General features: G+C 39.3%; 1 protein-coding gene across 7 annotated transcripts in view; it reads left to right on the top strand.

Moving 5' to 3' along the window:
• trioa (trio Rho guanine nucleotide exchange factor a) overlaps nucleotides 1-16,635 on the top strand; it is a 183,684-nt gene that overhangs the window by 88,566 nt on the left and 78,483 nt on the right. For all 7 annotated transcript variants that reach the window (XM_051664228.1, XM_051664229.1, XM_051664230.1 and 4 more), the window contains 4 exons: nucleotides 1,809-1,923; nucleotides 5,555-5,747; nucleotides 11,417-11,959; nucleotides 14,395-14,517. In XM_051664228.1, the coding sequence (XP_051520188.1) occupies nucleotides 1,809-1,923; nucleotides 5,555-5,747; nucleotides 11,417-11,959; nucleotides 14,395-14,517 (974 nt within the window). The remainder of the gene's footprint in view (nucleotides 1-1,808; nucleotides 1,924-5,554; nucleotides 5,748-11,416; nucleotides 11,960-14,394; nucleotides 14,518-16,635) is intronic.

Below are 16,635 nucleotides of genomic sequence, written 5' to 3' on the forward strand. Positions count from 1 at the left end.
ACAAACATGAAGTTACTTATGAGAAAAGAATATGTTTGCAGCTGCAACTTTGGTTTGATACAGTATCTTTTTTTCTTCTATAATGCAATGATATTCAGACATTTTTAAGTGTGTCCAAATACTTTTTGGGCCATTGCTTTTATTGTTGGTCAGATGTCCACTGACATATCCATCATTTATTTTAATTTTTTTTGTAGTTTTGTTGTGGGGGCTGTGACCTAGCAATTAGCACAGGTGCTCTGACACATTGATCATTGATGTGTGAGTTTGAATCTGGCTCACAACAATGAACCCCTTCCCCCTTCTTCTGCCTGTAATTCCCTTTCCTATCTCTTACTGCCCCTTTAAATAAAAGGGAAATATATCGGAGTCGCGAGTTCAAATCCAGGGCATGCTGAGTGACTCCAGCAAGGTCTCCTAAGCAACCAAATTGGCCCGGTTGCTAGGGAGGGTAGAGTCACATGGGGGTAACCTCTTCGTGGTCACTATAATGTGGTTCTCGCTCTCGGTGGGGCGCGTGGTGAGTTGTGCGTGTATGTATGCCGCGGAAAATAGCGTGAAGCCTCCACATGCGCTACGTCTCCGCGGTAACATGCTTAACAAGCCACGTGATAAGATGCGTGGTTTGACTGTCTCAGACACAGAGACAACTGAGATTCGTCCTCCGCCACCCAGATTGAGGCAAGTCACTATGCCACCACGAGGACTTAGAGCGCTTTGGGAATTGGGCATTCCAAATTGGGGAGAAAAGGGGAGAAAAAAAAAGATGAAGTATGTAACTTTTTCTGTACTTTCTCCTATCCCAGCCTAATAAGCAGAGACAACTATTAGAAAGCCATTCATAGGTTAATTTTTGCAAAAACTAAGTTTTTCTGTGGCGCTTTGAAAATTGCTCTTTGTTTTTGAGTGACCCACTTAGACCTGGCCCAACAACTTGACTCAACCAATGGCGTGATTTGGGGGGGGGCGGGGGGACTATCTTTTTGTTTGACCAATGGCAGATGGGGGGCATTTTCAGAAAGCCGTTTTGAAAAAAACGTTTTTTTTTTTTTGCAATTCCGTTTGGTGGTGCTATTGGTGCAGAAATGACTTACATCAGCTTTAAGGTATTGCGAGTCAAAACATTTGGATGAAACTGAATTGTTTTGCAGATTACAGCAGTCTGCTGCTCTTAATTTAAGAACAATCGAGATATTTTTCTCAGCGCACAAACTCAGCATTTTCCCAGACGCAAAAGTTTATTTGTCTCACCCTTTGAAAAATGACAAGAGCTGAGTCATTCAGTGAGATTTACTTAGATGTTAACCTTAGAAAACAATCATATGTATCCAAGTCTCGTCTTGGATTACTTCGCAGTTACTCACACACAGCGTCTACACTGTGATTCAATGTATGCTAGGACCCCCCCCCCCAAAGATTTTGGTCATACCTCATATCACACACAGTCTCTTTGCCTCAAGAATATAAAAAATTGGTGCTCAAGTGATCCTTCTTGGTGGCCTCTGAGCTTTCCAGAGTCACTGTTCTAAAGTCGTATATACAGGGAGCCCTTTCCAGGGCGTAAACTAGAAAACAAATGCACACAGACAAGCATGGATCTGTAATACACCCTTTTATACATACAAACACTCCAGCACATTAGTTTAAATGTGCTCATTCTAAAAGGGAAAACAAATTGCAAAGTGCTCTGGACAGATAGAGATATGAGATTTGCCTGTTTAGTTTGTCTTGTCTCCATCAGCTGACTTGATGTTGCTTTTTTTTCTCCTTTAACCCTATCTCTCACTCCTGCACTGTTCTTTCTCCAGGGGGCAGGGACAAGCGTGGTGGTCCGGTTTTAACATTCCCGTCACGAACCAACCACGACAGAATACGCCACGAGGATCTCCGCAGACTCATCGCCTACCTCGCCGGCATCCCTAGGTACTCCCTTTCATACTCGCTGTTCAGCCAGAACAAGCCCCGCCCACCAGTCCACACCTCCACCACTTACCCTCTGCTCATCCTGAGCATACCCCACCCACCAGTTTCCAACCCCCCTCATGCTCCACTCAGCCTTAATAAGCTTCATCATAGTAGCCTTTTTATTTCTTGCCTGCATTACAGCTCTGCACACTTTTGGCATTCTCTCAACCAACTTCATTAGGTGTCTACTCTAGTATCCACCTGGGATGCTTTTAAACAGTATTGAAGAAGTTCTCATGTATGCGGGATACCTTTTGGCAGCTTTTCACTTACTATCGGGTCCAACACATCCACTTCAAATGTTTAATTAGTTTAATTTGACAAAGAAGTTCAAACATAAGCACCATGTTTGTCAACTAAACAAATTTCAAGATCAAATTAGATAAAAAACAAATGCAAATTAGATTAAAAGCTTTTTATGACCATGAGAAGCGTAAATTTAGGCAAGTTTGTCCAAACATTTGATGGATGAATAGAGATTACAAACATAGGATAGTCTCTCTGTGTAACGAGTCTAGTGCCTGTTCTACCTGTCCTGCTGCTTACTGCAGTAATGTTTCCTTTTCCTCACTTTCCAGTGCATTGATCTGTAAATTAGCCGATGACCTAGAGATGCTGTGTCTTTATATGTGATCTGTTGTTTTGCTTCTAAATATGAATGAACCAGGCCCGTTGAATTCAATTCCTCACTAAACTGCTGTCAAGCGGACATGCTCTCTAAATTCGTTTGTTTACAGTGTGTTTAGGGTTCATTAGTCGGAGCATGAGGGTGGTAACTCTGTTGTGGTGCAGCTGCAGAGAGCACACTGTGATGTTATTAGCATTTTTACTCCTGTTTTCCCCCTTTAAGTTCTTCAAAATGGATTGTAGAGGAGAGAGCAACACGACCGAGTGGACCATCATTATATTTAACAAAGCAATAACCACTCGAGGCCATGTGTTATTCATTTGAGCTACACAATAAGGACTTAAAGACATTACATTACAGAATTGTTTTATGTAAAGCTGCTTTGAAACAATGTGCTTTGAAAAGTGCTATACAAGTAAAAATGACTTGGGGGACCTGGGTAGCTCAGCGAGTAAAGACGCTGACTACCACCCCTGGAGTCATGAGTTCGAATCCTGGGCGTGCTGAGTGACTCCAGCCAGGTCTCCTAAGCAACCAAATTGGCCCGGTTGCTAGGGAGGGTAGAGTCACGTTGGGTTAACCTCCTCGTGGTCGCTATACTGTGGTTCTCGCTCTCAGTGGGACGCGTGGTGAGTTGTGCATGGATGCCGCGGAGAAAAGCATGAGCCTCCACACGTGCTATGTCTCCGCGGTAATGCGCTCAACAAGCCACGTGATAAAATGCGCGGATTGACGGTCTCAGACGCGGAGGCAACTGAGATTCGTCCTACACCACCCAGATTGAGGCAAGTCACTACGCCACCACAAGGACTTAGAGCGCATTGGGAATTGGGCATTCCAAATTGGGGAGAAAAGGGGAGAAATAAAAATACAAAATAACTTGACTTTTATAATTGTTGTCTACAATAAAAAGTTATCTAAATAAGTGCAGACTCTCATGGATACTAGAGATTATAAACGGTACCTATAGAGGATTTTTGAAAAAACCATCAGCAAATAAATAAAACCCTAGGTAGTTAGCTGATTGCAGAGGGTTCCAGAGTAACATTTAATAAATTGATTTAAAAAACTATTGACTGATTAATCGTTTTAATTTTACATTGCTTACAAAGCTTTAAAGGAATATTCCAGGTTTAAGTGCAAGTTAAGCTCAATCAACAGCATTTGTGGCATAATGTTGATTACCACAAAAAGTAATTTCGACTTGTTCCTCCTTTTCTTAGGGAAAAAAAAAAAGAAAGGAAAAATCGATGTTACAGTTAGGCACCTACAATGGAAGTGAATGTGGCCAGTTTGTGGAGGGTTTAAGGCAGAAATGTGAAGCTTATAATTTTATAAAAGTACTTACATTAATTCTTCTGGTAAAACTTGTGTATGAGCTGTAAAGTTGTATAAATCGTCATTTTAACAGTCTTTTTAGGGTGTATGACATTGTCGTCATGGCAATAAATTTGCAAAATTGGATATAACTTTACACAAAAAAGTTAGGAAGCGATTTTATCACACAAAAATCACGCTGACGCATATCGTTTACATTTTGTGGCTATACTTTTGAAACAGTGAGCAGTTTAACCTTTACGGGTTGGCCCCATTCACTTCCATTGTAAGTGCCTCACTGTAAAACCACATCTTGTCGTCAACGGACCTGTCACTCATGTCGCCAGAAGTCGCTCTGCTCTCATTGAAAATGAATGGGAACATGTCTCTTTGTCGCTCTGTGGCACTGGCGATGTGAACTGGGCTTTATCCAGAATTTTGCTTTTCTTAAAGAAAAGTAGGAACAAGTTGAAATAAAATTGTTGTGATAATCGATATTAAGCTACAAATGCTGTCTATTGAGCTTAACTTGTATTGAACATAGAATGTTCCTTTAGACGTGGCTCATTCAGAATTTAGTGTCGGAACTACCCTTTTTATAAGATAACTTTTTCAGTGCCAATAACACTGTAATAAATTTGTATCTCAACACACTTTTCTTTTTCATGGAGGCAGAGGACAAGAGAAAGCTATTTAGATATGCGAGAAATGCAGGAGGGGGCGATGGAGAGAGTGGTTGGTGGGAGAGGCAGCGGAGAGAGTGGTTGGTGGGAAAGCCAGCGTGGGCATGATCAAGTACCTGCCACAGTTCAGCCTCTGCCAGCAACTCTTCCTCCTCATCATCATTCTCACACTCACAACTCTGTCCCATGCACCCACACACACGCACCAGAGAGAGAGAGAGAGAACTCTACAGTTACTGAATCAATCCCCTAGAGAGAAATCCAGAAATGGAGAGACAGAGCGAGAGAGGGGCATGGATCTTTAGAGATGGAGAGCAGGCGAGTGTGCAGGAAAAGTGGGAGGGCGAGCGAGCGAGCCAGTGAGCAAGAGAGAGGGAGCGAGAGAGTGTGGAAAACAGTGTCGCAGTCACACAGGCTGTGTGTTCATCTGCGTGGAGCTCTACAGCTCATCATGACAGACAGATCTTTGATTAAACACTTTCTTCGTTGAAGACGCAGAGGAAGATGTTTGGCTGATAGAAGTGCAAGAGAGACACTGGAATTCAGTGGAACTGACCGTCAACTGATGCGGTCAATGTAGGTGATGTGATAAATCTGGATGTTTAGATAGAAAGGTAGATACTCGACAGATTGGATACGGAGGGCCTTCACTTGATCAGCTGTTTGGAAACAGGTTTCGTTCTCACCTGATGATGCTGTGTGTGTACGTTTTGCAGCTGTGCTTCTTGGGTAAGCGTAATGACTTAGCTTCCACCCTCTCCATCTGCCCCCTCTGTTGAATGTGCATTGATTTCTTTGGGGAAATCATTTTTTCTTCTATTTAGGGTGTAGTTGCTCCTGCACTGTTGTTTTTTTTATTAGCGGTTGTGCTCACTCCTAGCTGGGAGGCTGATGGGAGGATGCACCATAGATTATGTAATTCAAAGAGGATTAAAGCTCATTTTGTTCTCTCTCTCTCCAGCGAAGACGTATGCAAACATGGCTTCACGGTCATTGTGGACATGCGTGGCTCCAAATGGGATTCCATTAAGCCGCTGCTGAAGATCCTGCAGGAGTCGTTTCCCTGCTGCATCCACATCGCCCTCATCATCAAACCAGACAACTTCTGGCAGAAGCAGAGGACCAACTTCGGCAGCTCCAAGTTTGAGTTTGAGGTACAGGAATGTTTGAAGTGATGTTTTAATGGATGAGAGCATCTCTTACTTTGGGCATTGTGTTGAGTGGCGTAGCTGGAGGTGGATGTTGACACTCTCAGTTGCTCACCCTCCATTAGGGCTGGACGATATAGCGAAAGATATTATTTCTTTATACGTTTAAGCCTTTTATTAGATTTATATCCATATTTATGTATTTGCTTGGCATTTTTTTCTCAAAGGAGCAATCATTGCAACCAGACGTTTTTGCCAGTTGTATTCCTTTTTTTTTTTCTTTTCTTTTTTTTTTCTTTTTTTTTTTTACCAGTAATTTGTTTTTTTCCCACATCTTTTTTTTCAATTAACATTTTTTATTGACTCAAACATATAACAAAGAAAAAAACATAACATATATATATACATTGAGTCAACATTTAACCCCCACTATTTTTTTATTGCATTACACCGTTTTTAGTACCACTAGACAAACTATAAAAAGAAATAAAAAAAATATTTTTTTATGTATCTTATACATTACATACATATTTGATACATTAGGCTTTAAAGGTCATTATCCTCCTGAGGCTTTTCAGAGATACCAAATGTTTGAGAGTTTGGCCATGACAACTTCCCCTCCTTGGTCTATAAATATGGATTGAAATGTATCACAGTTCAATTCAGCACATCAAATACAATATGAATCAGATATTGTTTTTTCAATAAACAGTTTTTATCATATGTACCTTATGCACCAAACACTATATTGACATTTAAAAAAGGTAAGTTGTAAAACTTTTTTCGCTGGGTCTCAGGAACTTATAATGTAAAATAATGAGATCTTTATAATGACAGAGCAGGCTGCATATAAGAAAATACACAGAAATATTAGTTCACACTTTAAATATATCTTATAAAAAGTATATGTCAGAATTTTCAAAGCTCTGTGATTTAAAAAAAAAAAAAAAAAAAAAATATATATATATATATATAGTTGGCATGAATGGAATGGTGATTGAGAGATATACCTTAAAAGCCTGTTGTATCATATTTGATACATGTAATTTCAACATGCACAAGTTGCTTATATTCAGTAAATACTCATTTTATAATATCATTAACAAAATAATCATTGCTGTCACTTTTACTTTATTAAAATAATCAGTCGTTTATCCCAACATAAGTATCACTTTTCGCGCAAGTCTGACGCCATTTTTAATGGATCGATATAAACATTGAGACCACTTTTATTCACAAAAAAATCACTAGATAGTGCCATAAATATGTGGAACTTGCATACCATATGCTTTTTGGCTTTTCAGCTTGAACAGGAGCCATCAAATTTGATACACACAGCATTACAGTGTTAATATATGAAAAATGCGACGCAATGACTTCTGTAAACATATTTGCATGATGATGCAAATGAATCATTAAATCAGAATTTAAATTGATTAATTGAAATTTAAAGTGATTGTGTTCACATGGACAGCAATACTCTATCAAAAATCAGGTTTTAAAAAATTAAGACAAAGAAACCCGTGTTTACGTTAGATTTGAAATAATTTAATAATCACTTGCTTTTTATGTCAATGCGTAAATAGGCATGCACACAACTCTTGCGCACATTGGATTAGCCGCTAAGAATGCCGGAAAAAGGGTTTACATGCAACCGAAGTGCTGACCTTGCTGACTGTTTTTTGCTTAAACTGTTTAAGACCTTACCCCTCATAAAGGAACACTGTTTAAAGTAATGTAAATGGGCTCGTTGAATTGTTTCTATTTACGAAAATTTGAAAAATCGCAGCAATTTTATTCCCCAGCCCTACCCTTCATAACTGCAGATTCTCTCATGCTACATTGGAAGACGTGCTAAATGTTGAAGTCAACATTCTAGTAATTAATTGTCGCAGCCTTTAATATGCTAAAGTGCCGACATGTCGTTCTGTTAAGCGGATGGCATTTATTAACATTGTCAAAATGAGCGCTTAGGCTGGGACTAAACATTAATGAACCATGAAAAATGAAATGCTAATTTTATTTTACAAAAATTAAAGGCATTTCAGTGTTTAGAGAATAAAGGTATTGTAATTTGGCACTTTTGAAATATCTGGTAAAATGGGCTCACCCCAGCATTTTATCATCTTATTATCTACATGTTTGTGGGTGAAATGCGATCTGTGTTTGTGTGAAGGCAGCTCTGGTCGCGTGGGAGTGTGTGGGTGTTGATGTGCTCCCTGTGTGTGTGTGTGTGTGTGTGTGTGGGAGCAGATTGACTGGGTGAATGTAAATGTACTGTATATGCAGCAGAAATGCTTTTGGCATATTTTTTTCTGCATCATTCTACGTTATCGATTGAGCTGGCTAACACAAAAGGCTTGCATAACTTTGTTTTCAGTCACAGTCATAATGTTTGTTTATACTGATGGAAAAGCTATTGTGTGTGTGTGTGTGTACTTAGCTTTGCAGACAAATTTGTGTCTGACCTAGAAGTGAGCTAAATTGGACAAAATCTCCCTTTGGGGTCATTTTTGGGATGTCCTCTTTTGGAAAAACAATGCATCCATACATCAATTAAATCATTTTTACAATTCTAATGCAAAAAGTTTTTGGTTAGGTTTAGGGTGTGGTTTGAGGTTAGGTTTTAGTAAGTATAGTTATCTTTAAATAGAAACAAAAGAAGTCTTTGTGATGTCTCCATTTAGATACATAAAATTAATAATTTCCAACTTGTAACTTGTAAAAACGTGAATGGTTACTTGGAAACTCGTATGGTAATTTCAACATGACATGAAGGCAGCATTTGATTTTGAAAGCTGGATATTTTTTTCAGTGCAAGTCAAGAGATTTTCAAAATCAAACTTATACCTCTTAAATAATTCAGTTTTTATAAAAACTAAAAATACATTATTTCAAAACACCTAAGTTTGAAATGATTTCCAAAACAACAAAAGGAGGAATTCCCTTAATTCTGCATTTTGATATGTTGTCTAATCACAGGTCAACATGTTGCAGTCACCCTAAAGAAATTACTTAATTGCCCCCTTTTGACCCATTTTAAAGCTTTCCTTGTTTCACAGTACTGTGATATTCTCTGAGTGAATGTCAGTGGGAGGATCTTAAGCACTCTCTACCATCTGGTGGTCCCTGTATGTCCAAACAAGTGTTCAGCACAACACATGATAAAATATTTCTGGTGGGCAGGGTCAAGAAATTTGTCATAGGAACGGCTGCAAGCTCTCATCTCGCCCACTGTTCATGACATGCCACATTTCTCATAATTACCCAACAACAAAATATGAACAGAAGGTGAAAAAACAAATGCACTCTGTAACCTGCATTATTTTCACTGGAGTTAATAGACTGATGGGCAGAATGCTCATCTTGATTCTCTGTGAAAAGCTGTAGATGTCTGCTTGACAGCAGGACTTTATTTGATGAATAGTGGTGGGCTGCTTTTACCTTGACTTCACAAAAGAGACGCCCACCACTGCTCTTTCCTTTTCGTTTGTGGCTTCGATGAAGCCCACTCCCTCACTTTTGTTACTCTGTTTTTCTGTCCTCCCTATTTATCTGTAGAAAGAATAACTCGCTGTTATGTAGCCCTCTCAGGTACAGAAACCTTACAAAAATGTTCCATATTTCATAATGTAAATTTTTCCATGTTAAAATTATTGATCTTTTCCCAACTTATAATGCTGAAGCAACCACAAGTAAGCTATTCGTATATGATTCCCCTGAATAGTGTAAAAACTGTGGTGTTGTCAGAACCACATATGCTCTATTTGTCTGAGCATTCTTACCCGCCCGATTGGCTCAACCAATGTCGTTAGTTTGAAATGAGACCGGTGGCAGACAGGGAAACAAACAGTCCCGGTACTTTTCCCTTAGTAACTTTTTTAGATGAGAACTTCTAAGAGGAACGGCAAACCCAATGAGACTTTTCCCTCTTGCATTTGCACACAAATGTAACCCCTGTAGTGACGTCATCTAGTGTTGACCCTTTTTCTTCTGACGTTGTTTGCATGTGCGCTTCAATTGCAGCAACAACAACAACATAATAAACAGCTGCATCTGAAAACGTGAGCAGCTGACTTGCTGCCTACTCAGTTAATGGCTGAACCGACAGCATTTTTGAATGAATGAAACTGGTCTCAGAACAGTTTGAAAAGCACCTTATTTTCGTCCTACAACCTCCGAAGGCAGCATTTTACAGTTTTCAGATGGAGCCAACAACACAGATGGAGGACACCAGGATTGGAGCTTCACTTTTTTTTTTTTTTTTTAAGGCTGTTTTACACAAACTGTGTCTTCATGTTACAGTCTTTAAAATGGGCGCCTATTTTAACTGTGCAGCACGTGCTGAACTCAGCGAAGAACATGTTGAAAATGTACTATAAAGCTATTTATCAACACCATCTTTTACAATAAAGGCTTTTATGACTCAACATTAAATACTGTACTGAACTACTCACTCATTGACTTAAAGACATCTTGATGCAACCATGCAGTATCAGGCACTTTCCTCATAAGGTTTAGATTTCATGACGGTTACGTTTATAATCAATTTCATTTACCCACCCTCAAAAGACATTGTATTATTTATGCCTGGTATCCTAGGAAAAAAGCAATGTAGTAATCCAGAAATAACTGTATTTTCTGGATATTCAAACGGCACAGATGCGATGATAACTGAAAGCGTGACTCCCGATGAATTCACCCAGCAGCTCTGCTCACCCCTCGCACAAATGCGTGAAACAGGTGATACAGTTTGCATACTTTGTTGGTTTTGTTATTTCTGTAAAGGGAATTAGCGGAATCCTCTAAAAAGCAGGCTAGCAGCTACAAGTTTGTTTACTCGTGGCAACTACCAATTCTTCATGTTTCTCATCGCTTTGTGCGTCACACAGGTTTATTGCACCTCAGACAGCCCTTCTTCTGAGGGTCGAATTACCTACCCCAGAGTAGGAGCTAAAGAGTCTGTCTAAAATCCCTCTAAACAGCTAAGAGAAACAATAGTTCCACATGTGCGAAAACAACAAAAAGCACTAGTTCTGGGTAAAAGTACCTAAAACGGGCTTCAGATCTTGCAGTGGGAAAGGTCCTGTTGTTTTCACCTAAAGACTCTTTTGCTAGCCAGTTTTTGCCTGTTTGCCTAAGTATATTATTTTATAAACGTTCTACTTTTTTCTACTTATTTACATCAGTTACCTACAGCTCTTTTCCTGTGTCAGGTAGTTAAAGGCTGACTGCTGGATTGCGTTTCTGTGGTGTCGGTTGATGATATTGCCTTTTATGATGCCCTCAGGCTTCAGGCTGGGAGTCTGTCTGTCTCTAGGTAGTTTGGACCCCTGGCGGCCCCTGAGTGTCAGTATGTAATTAGATTTATGCCCCTGGTTAAAAATAGACGTCCCACCTTGCTGGTCATTAACGGAGCCTGGAATGGCGGCATCAATTTACCTAGGATTCAGGGCATTAAAACATCATATTGTGCATTCTGGTGCTGTGCATATTGATTAATTTTCATATTCTACCCCCACCTTTTCTTCCCTACCACCCTACCCTTATTATTCCATCCCTCTGTTTTTATCTTTTTATTTTCTTACTCTCTCTCCTTTATCATTTTTCCCATTTAATAAATCCTTTTCTTCCATGCCTTTTTTCCTTTATTCATCCATCACTCCCACCTTCAGACCACAATGGTGTCCCTGGAGGGCTTATCAAAGGTGGTGGACCCATCCCAGTTGACGCCCGACTTCGAGGGCAGCCTGGACTACAATCACGAGGAGTGGATCGAGATCCGCGTGGCCTTTGAGGACTTTACGGGCAACGCCCGACACTTGCTCGCCCGCTTGGAGGAGATGCAGGAAACGGTCACGCGCAAAGACTTCCCGCAGGACTTAGAGGGAGCTCGACGGATGATAGATGAGCACGCAGGCCTGAAGAAGAGGGTGATGAAGGCTCCTGTGGAGGAGGTGGACAGTGAAGGCCAGAGACTGCTGCAAAGGATCCAGAGCAGCGAGAGCTACGCTAACCGAACTGTGCCTCTGCCGCCAGGGCAAAGAGAAGGGCAGGGACAGCCCAATGCCGACACCCAGGGCCTTGTGCCCCGCATTTCAGGCCTACTGGAAAAGCTGCACAGCACCAGGCAGAACCTGCACCAGTCCTGGCACGTTCGCAAGCTGCAGCTGGACCAGTGCTTTCAACTCAGGCTTTTCGAACAGGATGCTGAAAAGGTGAGATGTTCACATACACAAGAGACAGGAAAGAGTTACAGCCTTGATTACTAGATCATCTCTCCCTAGTACATGAGTTAGGGGTTGCAATGACTAATCAGTAAGTTCCGCCACTAGTCACTTCAAGTATTTGTCAGCTACACTTCTGTTGCGCTTATTGTATACATGGTGACAGCAGGAAGGACATTCCTGTGTCCACAAACAAAGTCCCAGTGTAGCTCCTTGGTCATTAGTTTTGCACAGTAATCTGTAACTGCTAAATATATTCTGACTTGCACAGAAGTGAAAATAAAGTGAACCTGGATCGCTTTGTAGGGGTGGGAGAGAAAATGCTATTCTTTTTCGAAGGAATCTTGGTCTATCAACAAAATTTCATAATTGGAATTTTAAAAGAATTCTAAATAACTCTAGTTATTGAAAAATTATGCTCAGGAACAAAAACAAAAGATACAGATAAGTGTGGTGTGTGGTGTGTAACGCTGCAAAAACGGCACAGTAGATGGATGGTGGTATCTAATGTGAAAAGAGCGCTGCATTAAATTGTAGTAAACCCTGTATGTTGAATCTTTCCTAAGTAGCGCATATACAGGTGCATCTCAATAAATTAGAATGTTGTGGAAAAGTTCATTTATTTCAGTAATTCCACTCAAATTGTGAAACTCGTGTATTAAATAAATTCAATGCACACAGACTGAAGTAGTTTAAGTCTTTGGTTCTTTTAATTGTGATGATTTTGGCTCACATTTAACAAAAACCCACCAATTCACTATCTCAAAAAATTAGAATATGGTGACATGTCAATCAGCTAATCAACTCAAAACACCTGCAAAGGTTTCCTGAGCCTTCAAAATGGTCTCTCAGTTTGGTTCACTAGGCTACACAATCATGGGGAAGACTGCTGATCTGACAGTTGTCCAGAAGACAATCATTGACACCCTTCACAAGGAGGGTAAGCCACAAACATTCATTGCCAAAGAAGCTGGCTGTTCACAGAGTGCTGTATCCAAGCATGTTAACAGAAAGTTGAGTGGAAGGAAAAAGTGTGGAAGAAAAAGATGCACAACCAACTGAGAGAACCGCAGCCTTATGGGGATTGCCAAGCAAAATCGATTCAAGAATTTGGGTGAACTTCACAAGGAATGGACTGAGGCTGGGGTCAAGGCATCAAGAGCCACCACACACAGACATGTCAAGGAATTTGGCTACAGTTGTTGTATTCCTCTTGTTAAGCCACTCCTGAACCACAGACAACGTCACCTGGGCTAAGGAGAAGAAGAACTGGACTGTTGCCCAGTGGTCCAAAGTCCTCTTTCAGATGAGAGCAAGTTTTGTATTTCATATGGAAACCAAGGTCCTAGAGTCTGGAGGAAGGGTGGAGAAGCTCATAGCCCAAGTTGCTTGAAGTCCAGTGTTAAGTTTCCACAGTCTGTGATGATTTGGGGTGCAATGTCATCTGCTGGTGTTGGTCCATTGTGTTTTTTGAAAACCAAAGTCACTGCACCCGTTTACCAAGAAATTTGAGCACTTCATGCTTCCTTCTGCTGACCAGCTTTTTAAAGATGCTGATTTCATTTTCCAGCAGGATTTGGCACCTGCCCACACTGCCAAAAGCACCAAAAGTTGGTTAAGTGACCATGGTGTTGGTGTGCTTGACTGGCCAGCAAACTCACCAGACCTGAACCCCATAGAGAATCTATGGGGTATTGTCAAGAGGAAAATGAGAAACAAGAGACCAAAAAACTCAGATGAGCTGAAGGCCACTGTCAAAGAAACCTGGGCTTCCATACCACCTCAGCAGTGTCGCAAACTGATCACCTCCATGCCACGCCGAATTGAGGCAGTAATTAAAGCAAAATGAGCCCCTACCAAGTATTGAGTACATATACAGTAAATGAACATACTTTCCAGAAGGCCAACAATTCACTAAAAATGTTTTTTTTCTTGGTCTTATGATGTATTCTAATTTTTTGAGATAGTGAATTGGTGGGTTTTTGTTAAATGTGAGCCAAAATCATCACAATTAAAAGAACCAAAGACTTAAACTACTTCAGTTTGTGTGCATTGAATTTATTTAATACACAAGTTTCACAATTTGAGTTGAATTACTGAAATAAATGAACTTTTCCACGACATTCTAATTTATTGAGATGCACCTGTATTTACAGAAGTTCTTACTAATTCATCTCAATGATTCTCTTTGTGGGTGGAAGATTTGCATGTTGCTAGGAAACCAGCAGCTATTCTTTGCACTTGATAAATGGGTCATTTTTATGATTTCTGTTTATATTCATATCAGCTGTATGAAAACAACGATGCACGTGCTACAACATGTATCCAACGGGATTTCTTATATTACAAGCGCACGCACACATATACGATAAACCATCCTCCAGCCAAATTTGTGCCTGATGTGTGTGGTTGCTGTATCTCTGCAGATGTTTGACTGGATCATGCACAACAAAGGGCTGTTTCTGGCAGGCTACACTGAGATCGGCAACAACCACCCTCACGCCATGGAGCTGCAGACCCAGCACAACCACTTTGCCATGAACTGCATGGTGAGAAGATCAAACACTTGTCAAACAGAATTACATAATCTCCAGTAGAGTTGTTGTCACAATTCACAATTTCAGTAGTCGATACTAATACCAGTGAAATTGCTAATACTGAAACCACAACAAAAACTCATGCTAATGATTACACATTAATTTTTAGAAGTTAATTACTGGAGTAAATATTAACTATTTAAATTAACGCTGTTGGTTTAACATGTTAATTTAGTGCAATTATATAAAAAATAAAGTGTTAACAAAATTAAAGCAATTAATCATGCCCCCGATGCGTATGTAAATTCTGTAATAAAAGTACGGATTTTCCTACCATACAAGCAATTCAGGCTTGAAGTACATGTTTTTACGAGCCGTGTCAGTAGGTGGCAACACGCCTCATCAAACCTCACAAGCAGCGCTGACAGAATGAGAACGGATGGGTGAAGCACAACAGAATACAGGAATCTTGATGTGATTTTCATAGTTTCCACTACTTTTAACTTGACACTGACAACTAAAAATCCTGAATACCAGCAAGACGCTCCAAACGTGCCCTTCTGTGGCACATACATACATGACAAACTCAATGCTAAACAGGTTGCTGTCAACTAGGCTTATTCAATGATATGAGAATAAAACAAACAAAATATTGAGTTCTTAAGCCAAATTTTGTATTGTCTAATCAATGCTTTATTCATCTGCCACAATAGTGAGTTTTTTTTTCCAAACTGAATTTCAGTGGGGGTTTTCTCAGCAAATAATGATGTATGCAATAAATTGCGATTAATTTGATTAATTAATTGGCATGTCATGTAATTAATTCAATTAAATTTTTTAATCGATTGGCAGCCTTAATTTTAATAAAATGCATTTGGCCTTCAAATATTTCTTAATTAAAATAATATTCTGGATAAAACACAAGTTAATCTCAATTGACAGCATTTGTGGCATAGAAATGATTGCCACTTGTCCCTACTTTTCTTGGAAAACATCAAAAATGGAGGTTACATTAAGGCACTTACAGTACTTTGAAAGTCAACTTGAACTTTTGTCCGCTGCTGAACACAGTCTTCGCATGAGCTTGCGTTTTCGGTCTCCCGTGTTCAGATATGTTTTAATGGGAGTGAATGCAGCGCGAAGTGCAGTGTGCAGGCTTTATTAACCAAACAAACACTGATTATCAAGTGCTCAACTGAAACTGAACAGTCTAAAAATGTTATTTAGTTTGTGTAAACATCCAGATGTAAATGCAATCCCATTACTGAAGTTTATTACATGAGACTGATTGTTACATGATTGTTACATGATACTGATGTTGTACAAGGGCATTTGAATGGATTGATTCTTTGGGGTACTTAGTCTGTCTATGGTGGTTTTGCTCTTCCCCCAGTAGATCACACAAATGTATTATTATTGGATATAGTATTTGAAAGCTGTCACTGCACCAGTACTTGCATCCTGAATCACCTAATACTCCCTGAAAGTACACCCTGATTTTCACACTAGGGCTACAACTAACGATTATTTTGATAATCGATTAATCTAATGATTATTAGATTTGGCTATTATTGCACCGATTAATCATTAGCTCTTAACCAATTATTCAGCTTGTGCCCTGACTTAAAAGGTTGTATTAAACATGCTTATTAACAAAGAGGACAAAATCATCTTTTAAAAATACCTCTAAATGACATTCACTGAATTAAAGTAAAAAAATACTTTTTATTAAATTTAATTCAGTAAACAAATTCACTGCAAAAAAAATCCTATTGTTATCAAGTGTTTTTGCCTTGTTTTCCATTTAAAATTGTATAAAAATCCTTAAAACAGGATACATTTACTTGAGAAGCAACATATTAGATATTTAAACTTGCTTTAAGAGAATGTATCTTAAATATGTGTATTTTGTATATAAGTGTATTTTTTCAGTTGGTTATACTTAAATATACTTATTCAAGATCTATTCTCTAAAAGCAAGTCTAAATATCTTTTATGCTGCTTCTCAGGTGAATGCATCTTTTTTTTAAAGGATTTTTAGATATTTTTAAATATATTTGTATTTTTAATATTATATTCAACATTCTCAGATAACAATTTTTTCTTCTTCAGTATAGCTGCTAAAGTAAA

This window comes from Myxocyprinus asiaticus, chromosome 30 (genome assembly GCF_019703515.2).
Source record: "Myxocyprinus asiaticus isolate MX2 ecotype Aquarium Trade chromosome 30, UBuf_Myxa_2, whole genome shotgun sequence".
NCBI classification, from domain to species: Eukaryota; Metazoa; Chordata; class Actinopteri; order Cypriniformes; family Catostomidae; genus Myxocyprinus; species Myxocyprinus asiaticus.